We start from the raw sequence: 15,792 nt of genomic DNA, 5'->3' as shown, positions 1-15,792 counted from the left end.
TGGCTGCTGGCCAAGCGAGGTGTGAAGCCTGTTCACCCTCCAGACCAAAGTCACCTCTGCCTGTTATTTCAGGGCAAAGAAGGTGACAGTGAATAGCAGCAGTTCCAACAGAGTGACTTGTAGATGTAAAATGGAAAGCTAAGTGGACAAGGAGAGTGGCAGCAGCATTCAGGAGAGACCAGAATGGGAAATCCTGGGGATTTATCCTCCTTGGTTAGTGGTCCATGCTCTGAGCTGGTCCCCTTAGGAAGTCAGGATTCCTCTTCTTGAAAAAGCATCTTGTTTTCTTGGGTTTCTGTGGTGCAATGAAATCCAAGTTAATTGAAAATGCTTTTCAGTTCAGACCACTGGATTGAAAGCTTGTTCCAAATCTCAACACTTGTTTTGCATGAGAGGGAGATGCTCCCACAGGGTGCTGCAACTCTTGCTTTATGTCACCTCGCCTGGAAGGACCCAACTAGGCGGTGGCTCATGTTGTCCCTGTGTTTAGATCAGGCCCGAATGAGCGAGAGTCCCAGTTGTCCCTTACCAGAGCACTGTGGGCTGCGTGGGTGTCTGTGTGCACAGAACAGGCTCCTTAAAGGCAGCGAGTTCACAGAGAGGCGTCTGTTGGACGTGGTTCCTCTCCGTGGGGCTGCAGAGGGAGCTCAGAGGCAAAAGAGAAGTGTGACTGCAGCCGGGCTGGCTTTCCCGGGCCTGAGAGCGTAGGAGGATGTCTCATGTATCCCAAGTGATGGAAGACACTGCTCAAAACAGCCCCAAACCCATCTAAGTGTTAAAGCTTGTGTTACCAGGGAGCATTTTGGTGTGGACTCTGTGCCTTTAAACAGTTTCTCTGCCCTGCTGGATGACTTTGGAATTCATCCTTATTCTGCATTTAAAAATACCTTAGCTGGGAAGTTCTAAATCCCTGCCTGCTGGTTCAGCTTCTCCCTCCCTGACTGACAATAAATAACTAACTAAAGGAGAAAATATTTTCTACAGATAGTGCAGTAATAATTTCTTTCTTACAGAAAGGACAAAAGGGGGAAAGAGTGCAGCAGGAGCATTCAGGAATCAGACTGATTTAGGTGGGGTTGTTGTCAAGTCCGAAGGCCGGAGTCAGCAGTTGTCCCTGTGGCTGCCATTTGCGGCAGTTTTGCACAAATCTGGGGCAGGCCCAAACTGTCCTGGCACACGCAGGAGCATCAGCTGCTGCTGGGGATGGTTTTCAGAAGCAGAGTCAGGATGGCCGCAAAAGCACCAACTCTTCCTTCCACTTAAAAGTAAGGATCAAAGTAGTGGCTCTTGGTTCCACTGTGCTGGGATGGAAGGTCAGGGAGGTCACAGGCCTGCTGGTGTCCAGTGCTGTCCCTCACCAGCTGCCTGGGGCAGCGTTTCCTGCCCTGACCTTGCAGCCAGGAAAATGCAGGTGAAGTCAAGGAGAGTGGTGATCCAGTGGGAACAGAGAGTAGCAGCAGTAACTTGAGCGGCAGGATTTTGAGTAGGTTGGCAAAGCTGCTCTAGTGGTATTTGTGGGGTCACAAGGGGCTTATGCTGGGGATTGTGTTTATGTGTCCTAAGGTGATATAAAATTAAGGTGAGAGGCAGGAGTATCTGTTGTACACTGTTTATTTTTCATGTGGAGCTTGGCTGATAAATAGGACTGAACTAAAGCAACGCTTATGAAAAATAAAACCCAACCATGACTCGGAAGTGCAAAATTGTCTTCCACCTGTCCAGAGACAGTGAGGTTATGGTTTGCTGGAGACAGCACATGGATATTGGTGTCTGTACCAGCAGGGCAAAGGCTTCAGCTTATTGATATCCAAAACGTGAAAGGATGTCTGGTACAGTGTATGGCTTTGTCACTGGGTGGCCACCTGTGACTCTGAGAAATAGCTTCTGTTAAGAAGAGGTCACGGGTGAATTTTTCCTCCCATTCCTATTTACAAGTTGTGGTGCTGTCTTCCACTCAAACCACTGAACAAGGGCTGCTGAATGGTAAGCGCTATGAAATTAAAACAACAACAAGAACTGTAAAATCCAAGAACAACAAAAGCCTGCCCACCCCCATTACATTTGGACATGGCTCATGGCTCAGCACCAGTAGAAAGCAGGTGGTTCCCATGGTGGAGGAGTGGTTTGTGGTGGGAAGACTTAAGAGTTGCAAAGGATAAGAAAAGCTTAACAAGTGCATCCCAAGTATGAAATTACAGTAACAGGTTGCCTAAGGCTGAGAAAGGTCTTAATTGTATCGTCCCAGTGGGTGCACAGCCAGTGGCAGCTGAACTGCCTGTGGCTCTTCCTTTGCACCTTCCACGCTGTTCCCTGCTCATCTCTTTTTGCAGCTCTGTGAAGAAGGAACTCGACTCCAGAGGACAAAGCGTGCCATGACATAGTACATACTCAGTCTCATGGTACTTCAAGGAGTGTCTGGCAAAATGTTCCCAAAGGAAAAAGAGTTACCCCATAGTGGAGAACAGATAAAAGCTGTGGGGAATGAACAGAGTGTGGGGCTTATTTGGTGCCTGGTACAAGGGTCTGTAATGTACCTGCCTGAAAAAGTATCTGGAAGGGAAGAAGTGAAAGGAGTTTACCTACGAGGTCACTTGAGGAGGTAGGGATAGTTGCCTGGGGAAAACTGCTGTTGGCTGGTACTACCACCCTGTGCTCAGGCACTTGGGTGTCTTGTTCCCTCAGTTCTTGTCCAAGAGCTGCTTGGAGCCCTCCTTCTCCCAGCCTTTCCTGTGCTACCTGCACAAGGAGCCAGCAAAGCGCTGGCTGGTGCTGCCTGCGTGTTGTGATGGGTTTGCAGCCCCAGGGAGCTGTGTCACAGCAGCGATGTCGCTGCCACGACCCCCTGCCCAGGCTGCCCTGTGCTGTACGGGCCTGGCGGAGCCTCCTATGTGCGCTGAGGCAACTTCACCAGGCAAGCCTGGGAGCAAAAACACATTGTTGCTTCACAGCCCAACAGCAGTGATGTGGGCTGGGTGTCTCCTGTGGCTCTCTGAGCTGTGGGGCAGGGCAGCTGTGGGGACCGGGGGGACCCTCAAGCTCAGAAATCCTGCGAGTCTGCGGCCCCCTCGCCAGGTGCCTGCTGAGGGGCTGGATGGGGGAGCCGGACTTCAGGCAGGTCTGGCTTTGCCAGGCTGGAGGGAGATCAGTTTAGTGCATTGAAGGGAGGGGAAAGCTTCACTCCTGCTACCCTTCTGTGGTTCTGCTTGGGGCTGTATGGGTGTCGTGGATGGAAAAAGGAAATCCCCATGCCTAATTCCCTTTAAAAGATTTCCATTTTTTTTCCAACTTTTCTTCCCACCTTAGGGTAGAGGAATGGCCTCAGGACCCCTGAAGGGGCAGGGTGTCTGTGAACACATCTTGTTTAGAGTTTGATGAGAAGTTTGTTTAACCAGCTGAGTAGCACATGAGGACAGCAGCACGGCTGTGCTCGTTGTTTGGCGATATGTAGCTGAGAGCAGCAGGGTTTCCTAGGAGGCCACGTACCAAGGCCTTGGGATCCCATGTGTGTGAATTCACCAGTAATAATCACCAATGTCTTCAAACTAACCATTTCCTACAACACATTCCAGCTAGGGCTGTCTTCATTTACTTTCTCGCCTCCGAAGTGCAAAACCAGGGAGCAAAACAGAAGTTACCAGGTTGCTGTTCAGGCACTAGGAACATGGAGAGCGATTTGATAAAGCAGATACAGCCTGAGTCTTTACATACACCCCATACAGAGGCTTGGTCAACAAGCAGCATTCAGTAGCTGGAATATATCAAATGGATTTCCACCAACTCAACTGGAGAGCTGTCTCTTTCACTGGCATGATTTGGGGTCTGGGGCAGATTTCATTCAAAAAGGAAAAAAAGTCAAAGCTGATTTCCCGTTTCTGGATGTTTTTGCAGCAGCAATGCCGTTCCTTGACGTGCCAAGAAGAGCTCAGGGTTAGCAGGGTCCCGTACAACTGCATCTTCTTTATCCACAGGCTGCAACCATCATCTGTCTATGTGCCAGGTCTGGATCGGGAGCCGACTGGGCTCCTGCCCCCAGCCCCACTCGCTGCAGAGTTCCCCGCTGGCCTGGCCTGGCCGCAGCAGCCACAAGCAGCAACATGTGGACAGGACCTTGCACAAAGGTGTTCGTTTTTTTGGCCAGTCCCTGGCATTGTGTCTGGCAAGCGCTGCCAGCCGGGCCTCCAGGTGCCGCAACGGAGTGGGGATGGGATAAGGTCTTCCTGAGATCTCCTTTGCTGTTGCACTCCAGTCTGTTTTCAACACCTCCCAGAGCACGTTCCCTGCTGTCAGAGATACCCCTGATGGTCCCCGTGCTTCTCCCCATCCAGCGGTTGAGTTCATAGCTTGTTCTTCTGTCTCATGGTTAAAAAAATGTAACTTTGTTTTTACTTTTCATCCTCGTCTCCCTCGCTCATGCTGCTGAGGGAGGCAGAGGCAGCTTTTGGAGAGGAGGGTGGGGAGGCTTTATTGAAGACCCAGGGTGGAGATGGAGAGCGGGATGGAGAGCGGCCTCGTGTAGGGCTGCTGTTGGGGCTCTGCCGGGGAGAGAAAGCCTGGAGCATTCGGCCACTTCGTTCCTGGAACATCTGCTTCTGCAAAGGCAAAATGAAAAGATGCTCTTTGAGGAATGCGCAGAGGGGCAGGTAAGTCTATGGGCAGGCAGGGGCTGCGCTGTGCCTCTCGCCTCAGAGAGAGCAGGGAGACACGAGTTCTGCGCTGAAGCGGGGCCAATTCAGCCCACATGTCACCTCTGCCTCTTCTACTGTGATCGTAATAACCTGGTTTTTATATGACAAGGTTTTTCCTTAGATTGGACATCCTACTAAGGATGAGAATACTGTGTGTCTTGTCCTAAGCCAGCCAGGAGGAACTCCCTTTGGGGTTTTTTTTGTATATGTTGGTCACTGTCTCAAAGTCAGTTTTGTGCCTGAACTCCCAACATTCCTTCTTCCCAGGACCTTTTCCTTTTAGCATGCTGGGACAGACCACCCATTTTCTGCTGAGCTCCCTGGCTGGCCCAGCCTTTTTACCTCCTTCCCTTCTCACGGGAGGCAGTGGTGTCTGACAAGTACTGGCAGACACTTTCCTGGAGCAGGCGCCACCCAAACCATTAAATTAGGTGGTAGGAAGCTCAGAATTCAGGTGTCTGTGACAAAAAGAGAAACACGTGCAGGCTCTAGATTCTGCTTTGGGCTTTATTGTAATTTTCGCTCTGTAAAGCTGAGTTGAGGCTTGCTGGAGCTGGTGGGGTAGAAGAGGCCACCTGTTCAGTCAAGGAATCCACTACACTAAGGCAAATGCTGCTACTTGTAAGTGCCTACATGGCCTTGCGTTCGGCTGCTGGGCTGGCTTACAGGAAATCTGGCATGTTCTGCGTGGCTGCCACAGGCTTCATGTGGGAAATGCCACATGCGAGTGCCCTGCTGCTCCTCCTGGGGGCGAGGAACAAGAAGGCTCAACCTCGGCTGGAGCACTGGGGTTCGTCTCGCAGGCGATGCTCGGCTGGAACAGAAGAGCCAGCCCAGACAAAGTTAAGTTGCTGCCCAGGTCTGAGGGCAAAATGCTTCTGCAGAACGTATTCTGGGTTTGCCTGCTTGGGCAGCTGCAGCCCACAGGCTTTCTCAGCTTGAGTTTTCGTTTTGTTCCTACTCCCTTTCCCCCTGCAGCAACTCTGCTCTGCAATAACCTTCCTCCCACCAAAACAGCATGTGCTCCCCCTCTCCAAACCTTGGTATTCCCTCCCAGCAAAGGGGCAAATGCTAGGTGTTCCCATCAAGTTTCTGGTGTTTGCTAATCCCAGGGATTAATGATTGAGCACAAATACCAAGTTTAACTATTCCTCTGTGAGCTCCCTCACCCCATTTATATTTTTATCACATTGGCCTTTATTAACTTAGTATTGGAGCCTGGATGTTGCTGCAGTGCAGAATGATGGAACAGTTCCTGCCTGGAGCCACGCTTCACCACGCTCTCATGCATGAAGACCCGCGGCCTGTGTCCTACCCCTGCACTCCTGCTAGCTCCAGAATAGTCAAGACTGCCTAGAATCTCCATAGTTAGCAGATGGTGGTTGCTCCTGATAAGTGGTGCCAGGAAGCATTCAGATGGGGGAGGGTTTCACTGCTGAGAGCTGTGAGGATGTAACCAAGGCTGGCAAAGCCCCGGAGCCCAGTCAAATTCAGTGGTAGGGATGCGAAGTGCGTTTTTTTAGATCAAAGAAATAGAGGTTTTGTTGATATGATTTAGTCTCTTTCATCCTCTCACTGAAAATCACTTTAAAAAATGGTATTTGATAGGAAATATCTTTTTCCTGTCCAAGCAAAATGTTTTGATTGCCTTGTCCTCCTGGCACCTTACCAGCCACTTCAAACAGCTCAGTGACACTGTGGTGCCTCATGCTGTTGTGGTACCAGTGTTGGGGGAGACCCAAGTGGCCCAGCTTGGCTGGTAACCCAGGTGGCAAGGGCTGCTTGACTGTCTCTTGGGTCACAGGGGTCAGGGAGGGAACAGAGAATCCCACTGTCCTGCAAAGGGTCTCAGCCAGGCTGGAGGACACACCTGCTTTGTGGTCCCTGCTTCAGCAAAGAGCTGGAGTTTGAAGAAGCTGGTGCAGTCACCTTCAGCAGCATAAGTGCCTGGCTGGTCTGATTTGCCTTCTGCCTCTGTTAGTGCTGTGACCACTGTGGTGTTGGCTCAAGCCACCACTGCTGCAGGAGGAGCAGGTGTAATTCATCTGCTTCCAGAATGATTCTTCCCCTCCAGCTTTGCTCTAGCAAGGTCAGTAAGTCGTGCCCTTGGCAGGCAAGGTCTTCCTAATGGGCTGCTCCTGGGGCCATGGGGTGCTGAAGGAGTAGAGCATGTGTTACTGCTTCCCTTGAAGTGCTGGAGGGTTAGATGAGGCTGGGCAGGCTCTGGACCTTCACCATTCAGGTACACCTAGCTAGCTTAGGGAGATAATGCTATGCTTTTGGCAAACTTGCTACTGGTCAAAAGCATTTTCACAGAATCCTAGAATAGTTTTGGTTGGAAAAGACATTCAAGATCATCAAGTTCAACCACTAACCTAGCACTGCCAAGTCCACCACCAAACCATGTCCCAAACAGCCTCATCTACACGTCTTTTAAACACCTCCAGGGATGGTGACTCAACCACTTCCCTGGGCAGCCTGTTCCAATGTCTGACAAACCTTTCTGTGAAGTGCCTATTTCTGAATTTTATTGCTACATGTTGATATTCCTTTGTTTTACAAAACAAGTGCCAGCTGGACCTTGCAGTGGACTGCTGCTTTCTGCAGGCTTTCAAGGCTGTGCTGATGTCCAGGCTACAAACACATAGCGTGGCCTAAACACCCTAGTTGCACCTATAAGATTGATCTGAGGTGATGCAGCCATTTCCCAAGTGCAAACATCCCCAACTCCCTCTGTGTGCTGAGCAGAGGGCAGCAGCCCTTTGAAGGGCCACCTTGTCTGACAGGACCCTTCTGATGGAGAGCAGCAGGGGAGCCCTGCTCGGGGAGCCTTGCCGAAGTACAGGCGCCAGCTCCTATGTGTCTGGGAGGAGGTGGAATGAGCCTCGTTGCTTCCCTCATCTGTGGAGCAGCATCTCTGCCATTAGTGCCCCTGTGCCGGGCTGCAGGGTGCTCCCCTCTCATGCCAGAACAAGAGTTTCGTGTCATGTTAATATTTTTTTTCTGACATCTCTGCGACTCTCTCACAGAAAAAACACATGCAAGGGATTGCACAGGTGGGCAAAATCGGCAATGAATTACAGACATCTTGATGTTTGAAAATGGACATTTTGACCTTTTTCACAAACAGGCTTTTTTTTTTTTTGTGGGTTACGTGGCCCTTACTTTTAGAAACTTGATGCTAGCATAAGGCATGTTATAATAATTATTTATGAAGTAATAATGATAGCATATTAATGGCATGCAAATTACTGATCTAGGAATCTAGCATGCCCATAACCATTCCTGCACTTTTAATGTCAACATTAAGAACAACATCTAACAGTGATAAGGCAAATTAATGTTAATAATAGTTTTGACACTAATAGCAAGTTATCATTATTTTAAAAGTCTTTCCTGTTGCAAGGCTCAAACTGATTTTTAAAAAACCACACCACCTCTCAGCTTGCTGTCACTGATGCTGTTCCTACAACACTGCAAGGAGGTTTCACTCTTATTCTTAGCAAAGGCCTCTGTGATTGCACCAGATTTCCTGTTCTGGGGCTGGGACACTAACTCAGTAAACAGGAGGCCATCTCCAAAGACCTTTGCAGAGCAGCCTCTCTCTAATTGAACTGGGTAAAATGTTTCATCAGCAAATGGTTTTTGAAAATGTCATCAGTGTGCAGTGTTGAGTGGGTAAAGCCAGAGAATGGGACTGAGGCTTTGAAATTGTTTTCCTGCCTCCACACAGCCAAACTCATCTCACCTCCTGTGGGCTTCATGTGCTCTGTTTGCATTAGTTTCATTTATTCAGCGCCTATGGCCACCGGACCATCCCTCACGGGGAACACTCGCCAAGCTCTGTGGAGATTCACTTCCAGCGGAAGCTTGTGGATGTGGTCAATACAGGTCAACCCGGGCTTTTCGCAGGAGAGTTCACCCTACTCTACTCCCCAAGGAAAATTATACTGTCTATGAACAGGTTGCAAAATAAGCTGTTTGTATGGCTGGGACTGAGGTTATTCAGAGAACACCCACCTTTGCATGGGACAGACATAGCTGTAAGGAGACTATCAACGTGTAGTCTCTGTTCTGAAGCCTTCACAGCCTAATTTTAGTCTTTCTCAAAAATGTGTGCTAATTGGCACAGCAAGCAATGGCAGAGGAGAGATGAGAACTCCAGTAAGAGACAGGTTCTCTGTGCTTTGGTGGCACTGAGTGGTGACATGGCTGTGGTGTGGGCTAGTTAATTCACCAGTGGTCTGTGAATCTTCCTGAGGGTTTGTTCATGAACAAAAACTGTGCTGAGATCCTTTCAAGAGAAGGTGCCTTTCGCAATGGGAAGCTGTTCAGGTATGAACTGATAAGTGACCTGAGAGAATATTATATGCGTGTTGGCTCTTTCAAAATATTCCAATAGTATCTGCTTCATGTTAGTCCTAAACTGGTTGTTGTGGTTTTTTTTTTCCTGTCTTGCTACCTCTATTGATATTTTGCCTCAAACTGTGATCCACGAACAGTTAAAGCCCGGCACAAGCCTCCTGCAAAGGGTTTGCTCTCAAATGAGGAGGGAGCAGCCTGACAGCCTGCGTGCTGCTGTCTGAAAATGTTTCTCTGAAGCGTCCTACTGTTCTGCAGGATTATTTGAGAAGCTCTTACTCAGCTCCTGTCCGTTCAGCTTGCACTGCTTGCTGCTCTCCTCCCTGCTTGCTCACGTTTCCTCGCACTGAGAACTAGCTTTACTTGGAGCTTGCAACTAGCAGCATGAAATCTGAAATTATGCCTGTACTGGAGGGTCTGGCAGGGGCCTGGGCTCTCACCAGAACCCAGCTGTGTGGAGAGCATGTTGGAAAAGGACTGACTCCCAACAGGAAGGTCTAGGAAGGCCTGTTCAAAAAAATGGTAACTTTTTCCTTCAAATTAAACTTTGCTACTGGTTTCAGTCTAGCGAAGGGAATTAAGTACAGGAAAACAAAGCTTCTCAAGGTTTGGGAAGCTAATAGAACTGAAAGATGGGGGCCAGGACTCTTGGGGCTCTGAAGTATCACCAGCTCACCACTCAATGACTTTGGTTTGAGCAGGTAAGGCACTGGGGTTTCACCCCAGAAGGATGCTGTTACAGAGCCCCAACTGCCTTTCCAAGGCACCTGGGGACCTCTGGTAAATGTGCTCTGTGGAGCCAGCACGTACCGAGGAGAGCTTTGAAAGGGCTGCAGTTAAACCTGAGTGTTCCCTCTGGTCAGACAAGCCTGTCCACTCGACATATAAAATCTTTTCTTGGAACTTCAAACCAGAAAATTGTCAGCTTATGCTGCTGGGTACACAGCATGAAGAGAACTATTGAAAAACTTTTCAGGGGTCCCGTTTCCTTCCCTCATGACCTCTAGTGTGTAGTTTCTCTCTGATGTCTGTGTGATCTCACTCAGTGCTAATGGGGAGCACAGACGCTATGAGCCTGTTTGCTCTTGTGTTGCTGTTATGCAGCTCTACTAAGCGTGGTGTCACATTCAGGATCGCACCTGTGCAAAAGACAGAAATTATCCCGAAGAAGCAGCAGCCAGAAGTGGCAAATCCTCCCCCTACACACATTATTTGGTTCAGCAAGCAGGTTTGGTGCTATCCTGTTGTGCTGGCTTTCAAAACAGAGACTGTAGCAAAAGAATCTTCTCTCTACCCATGTTACAGGGGAGAAATAAAAACCACTCAGACTTCCTGAGATGGCAAAATACCTACCCAGGCTCCATCAGGTCCAAACAGCTCTAAAAAGTTGCCAATAAATTCCCTGGACTTTTCTTCCCATTTCTGAATGAGGTCATGGCTCTTCTCTTCCACCTTGTAAACAAATTCTTTTGATTTTTCCTCCACATTCTTGACTTTTTCTTTCATTTTGTCCACTTGGTTTTGAAAGCGGTATTTCTTCTCCTGTTTAAAAGTGTGGACAGAGATTAATATATAGGGACTTGGAAATAATTAGCCTCTGACAAATGAGAAGAAAAAAAATGCATTAATGTATCCTAATATATATGACATTGGTTAACTATTCCCACGTTATTTTTATAAATGCAAATTTAACATTTGTGGAATGAATTGCAGAAGGTACATATGGAAAACAGTCTTGTGTGATTACTTTGTTTAATCCACTACATTAATCTTTCCATACTGAATGCACTTTGAAAATTACATTAATCTTCCGAAGGATACAAGTGAGGAATTAACAGCTCCAACTTTGCAGTAAGCAAAAGGCAAATCTTCCTGGGTTTTCAAGCAAATGCAGCCCACTGCTGACTTTACAGCCTGGATTTTATCTCGGACCAAAACTGTCTCTTTGGTTGGATTTCTGCAGAGCAGAAGGAAGATTCCCTTCACCTCCGAGCCTGGCTAATATAGGAGCTTGTGGCTGGAACAAAGATGTGCACAGGCCAGTGGCTTGTGGCCAACAAACTTGACAGAAGAGAGAGCAAACTCCCAATTGCCAAGTCACACAGCAAAAGAGAGGGATGGAGAAGACAATGTTTGGGGGCCAACGTTGGGCCACGCTTCTAACATACTTCAGCGTTAAAAGCCTTTTGTCTTGAAATGCTTCTGTGTTTTGCAAACATGCAGGACACCCAGCGCTATGCCCTTGAAGGTGTAGTGTGTCAGCAGAAGCACAGATCCCTATTGGCTTTTAATTTCCTGTGAACATCATTTAATGGGCACATTAATGTGCTTTTAAAACAAATACTGTTTAGTGCTGAGGTGGACGTTATTCAAGTGCACGAAGAACAGTCTTTGCAGGCCATGAAGCCAAAAAAAAGTCCTCAGGGTCCAAAGAAACCTAACTCACTTTGCACCTAATAGGTGACCAAGCCATTCTTTAATGAGGAAACCAGAGCTTTTCTGTCTTGGCAAAATTCTGTTTTGTTTTGGTTTTTATTATTTTTGAAACACAGCCTCTAGTACAAATTAGTATTTCTGCATTTAAATTACTATAAGCTAAATAACCAAATGCCAGGAGGGACTTCAGGATACATCAGTGTCTTGAGACTGGGCGAAGCATACCTTATGCAACAGTATCTGAACCTCAGAGCTGCTACAGGATAGATAAATTTGAGAACCCCCAAGGCATCCAGCATGCTTTAATTTAAGCGATATTTGCAATAGTGATACTTCTAGGTGGAGTACTTAAAAGCAGGATTTTTTAGAGGTATAGAGGGCTGAAAAAAAAGCACGGTGAATTAAATATTTATTCCCTGTGATCTGTGATTTATCTACCAGACTTCAAAGTAAGAAACAAGTAAACAAAACCCTCACGAAATGACACAATTCAGTCATTCACAAAGGGGTTTCCCAGCTGCAGGGTAGGAGGGTGGCAACTCTTCTGTGAGCCAGCTCAACCACAGGGAACGTTTCAGTTATGTAGGTCATCTCAAGGCCTTAAGTTATGACTTGAAACAGCAAATGAAGGAGAGTAATCTTTCATCTCTGTTAAGTGTTTAACTCCTCACTGGAGGGTACGGTGCAGTTCTGTATGTAGTAGCTGAATAATTTGAGCCATCCTTTCCAATGGTCCTCTTGCCTTGCCTGTTGTGGCTTCTGATCTCTTCAGCATCATTTGCGTATGAGCTTCCTAACACACTGCCTTGTTTTTAAAAACTATTTTAGCTTCCTCTAGTAAACTTAGTGCTCAGCTTGCCTTTTTTCTTTTTTTTTTTTTTTATCCTGTCACATTGTAGAGAAAGTTTGGGCATCAAAATCTTTGGTCTCTGTGCTGCCTTCCCACGGTGGGAATAAAGGAAGAAATCGTGTCTTCAGTGAGAGGCTGAGAAGCCTCCAGGGGAGTGGGGGGTGGGCTCCTTCCTAGTGTGTCGTTAAGTGATCTACTGCTCAAGGAGGAAGGGGGAGCAACAGCTTTGCTCCAAATGTGAAAGCATAAGATGGAAATGAAGCTGCTAATTAATAGTAGCAATTGAAACTACCCTCAGATTACCAGTTTCTTTTAAATCAAGTTATTCCCAGCTATTTTAAAAGCAGCAGAAGGAAGATATCCTTTCTTAGCCTTTATGCTACATTCAAGGTCCTAGAAGAGAATGTCTCAGAAGCAATTGTAGATTGGTGTACTTACATTTATAAAACTAACATTCAGCTCTTTGGCGGTGTATCCTCGTTGGAGATTGCGCCGGGCATACACATCGTAGTCCCGTACGATCCTTGTGATGATATCCGATGTCGAGATACCTTCGGTTCTCTGTGTTGGTACAAACATTCCTGAGCAAAGTGGGAAAAGAAAGCCTGCTGAGAAAGCATGGCAGGACCAGGCACTGCAGCAAGTAGCTGAGGATGAACATAGAAATGCTTCACCAGACGTAAGAGACTTGCAGTTCTGCCTGCCCTATTCCCAGTTCTTTCCTGCTCTTCTTGTGTGAGCTTAGGGAAGATGCTAGGTTGCTGTACCAGTCATTTTTTTCTCAAGTCTTCAGAAAGGCTAAAACTTGGCCTCTTCACAATGTCAGTTGTGATGTAAAACTTATAATAGAATCATAGAATGTCGTGAGTTGGAAGGAACCCACAAGAATGTCCTGGTTTTGTTAAAAACAAGACCAGTTCTCTTTTAGTGAATTGTTCCTTTCAGCTAAGCTCTTCTAAGTAACTGCACTTTTCTGAATTTAGCTACATGTTTGTCGGACATCGTTCCCCAAAGCTGATAAGAGTGACCAGTGGAATGCAGACAAAGCCCCATGTTTAGATTTATTGCTGTAACAACCAAGAAGACTGATAAGATTCCACACATCACATAACTGAGAGGGGCGTATTTGCAAGGAAGGGAGAACAGGTGACTAAAACTGACCAGCTGAGTATTCCATCCCACATGCATCATACACCCTACAAAAGAGGGAGATCACAAGGGTCTCATGCTCTTCAACTATAGCCGGCACCTGAAGAGGACCCTGCCTGTCATCCCTGAATCCAGTTTCTGGTTTGCTGTGAAGTCCCGCCGAGGACTTCTGGGTGCCTGCCCTGCAGCTGCTGGAGCCACGACAGCTTCCAGCTCTGCCACCGCTGGAGTGACGCCAACTCCATATTGGGCAAAGCTGCTCTACCCCAGGACATTCAAGATTGGCTTTGTATATTTTGTACATTTTCTCTATTTATTAGTAGCATTAGTAAAGCCTTTTAAACCTTTCCAACTTGAAGCCTCTCTTCCCTTTTCCCTCTTAGCACTTTTTCCTATCTAAGGAGAGGGTGGGGGTGGGATTAGCAGAGAGCATCTGCCATGGTTTATTGTCGCCTTGCTTTAAACCTTTACAAAGTGTCATCGTGTCCAACTCCTGTCCCTGCATATGACAACCCCACAGTTCACACCATGTGTCTGAGGGTGCTGTCCAGTCTCTTCTTGAACATTGTCAGGCTTGGGGCCGTGACACCTCCCTGGGGAGCCTGTTCCAGTGCTCCACCACCCTCTGGGGGAAGAACCTTTGCCTAATGTCCAACCTAAACCTCCCCTGGCACATCTTCCTGCCATTCCCTGGGTTCTGTCACTGGTCACCAGAGAGAAGAGATCAGCACCTGCCCCTCCTCCTCCCCTTGTGAGGCAGCTGTAGCCGCCCTGAGGTCTCCCCTCATAGAATCAGAGAATTATTTTGGTTGGAAGAGACACTCAAGATCACAGAGTTCAACTACAGCTTAGCTCTCACACTAAACCATGTCCCTAAGGACCTCATCTGTACATCTTTTAGGATGTACAGATCTGTACATCTCCAGGGATGATGACTCCACCACTTTCCTGGGCAGCCTGTTCTAGTGCTTCACAACCCTTTCCATGAATAAATATTTCCTAATATCAAATCTGAACCTGCCCTGGTACAACTTGAGGCCATTCCTCTCATCCTATCACTCACTACTTTGGAGAAGAGACTAACACTCTCCATGCTACAACCTCCTGTCAGGTAGTTGTAGACAGCAATAAAGTCTCCCCTCAGCCTCCTTTTCTCTAGGCCAAACAGCCTCAGTTCCCTCAGCTGCTCCTCATCAGACTTGTGCTCCAGACCCTTCACCAGTTTTGTTGCCCTTCTCTAAACTCTCTCCAGCACCTCAGTGTCTTTCTTGTAGTGAGGGGCCCAATACTGAACACAGGATTTGAGGTGCGGGGCTCACCAGCGCTGAGTAGTGTCCTCAGTCCCCTCTTCTTCAGGCTGAACAAAATAAGTGACTTTAGCTGCTCCTCACACGATTTCGCCTCCAAACCCTTCACCAACTCTGCAGCCCTCTTCTGGACACTCTCCAGTAGCTTTATATCCTTTTTATCCTGTGACATCCAGAACTGCACACAGTGCTCCAGGTGAGGCTTTGAGTGTCAGGGGTTCCCAAGCCAAGCAGGCTAAACCTTGCAGCTGTGGCAACTCACTGAACAGTTCCTTCCATAAAAGCAGCCCTTATTTAATGTCAGGTCAGGGAGCAGGGGTGTTGGCTTCCACTCCTGCTGCTGAAAGGCCATTTGCTGCTCTCCTGCATATTTCCACTCTCTACTCCTGTGCTGCAAGAACTGATGGTCTTCGTTATACTAAGACAGACCAGCGTTTGGCCTTTGCCAAAACCAGGAAGTGCCTTCAGTTAAAAGATGTGTAACAATAACTGGAAAACACCCCGGAGGTGCTGGTAGCTTGTAGCAGGTAGGTGAAGCCTAGTGGTGGTGTGAACAAACACTGGTATACTGTGGGCACTGAGGATATCGGTCACCACAGCCCCTGTTTCATGTCCACCTGGCCATGTCAGCGGCCACATTAACCACCCTCCCTGCTCTGACAGATCAGTCCCTAAGAAAACTGGCCTTTTATTAATCCTACTTGTATTTTCCTCAACACAGCTGAGGTATATATTGCTTTTGAATTGCTCCACATCAAGATAGGATCACTTGAACTGTTCATGCAAGTCACAAAAGCAGTAATATAATAGAATGCTAGCACACCTTGGTTTAGCAGTTATTTAGGGCTAGAAAAATCACTACTATCACTTATACATAATTACAACATCAAGCTGCTGATGAGAGAGAGCTGTGAGATAAGACTGGAAATGGTTTTGCAAAAAAAGTACTGCTTTGTTTTGAAAGAGTGCTATAGCTACTGGCAAATTAATCCTACTTGAAGTA

At 47.5% G+C, this 15,792-nt stretch overlaps 1 protein-coding gene across 2 annotated transcripts in view; it reads right to left on the bottom strand.

The window, feature by feature from the left end:
• Positions 1-1,593: 1,593 nt before the first annotated feature.
• Positions 1,594-15,792, bottom strand: part of PCYT1B (phosphate cytidylyltransferase 1B, choline) — a 51,004-nt gene continuing 36,805 nt past the window's right edge. For both annotated transcript variants that reach the window (XM_071812228.1, XM_065862825.2), the window contains exons 6-8: positions 12,772-12,914; positions 10,401-10,589; positions 1,594-4,589 (exon numbers count right to left, since the gene is read on the bottom strand). In XM_071812228.1, the coding sequence (XP_071668329.1) occupies positions 4,383-4,589; positions 10,401-10,589; positions 12,772-12,914 (539 nt within the window). In that variant the 3' untranslated portion in view covers positions 1,594-4,382. The remainder of the gene's footprint in view (positions 4,590-10,400; positions 10,590-12,771; positions 12,915-15,792) is intronic.

Source organism: Patagioenas fasciata, chromosome 1, assembly GCF_037038585.1.
Source record: "Patagioenas fasciata isolate bPatFas1 chromosome 1, bPatFas1.hap1, whole genome shotgun sequence".
Lineage (NCBI taxonomy): Eukaryota > Metazoa > Chordata > Aves > Columbiformes > Columbidae > Patagioenas > Patagioenas fasciata.
The sequence above is the reverse complement of the archived record's forward strand: the minus strand, read 5'-3'. Positions and strand labels throughout refer to the sequence as shown.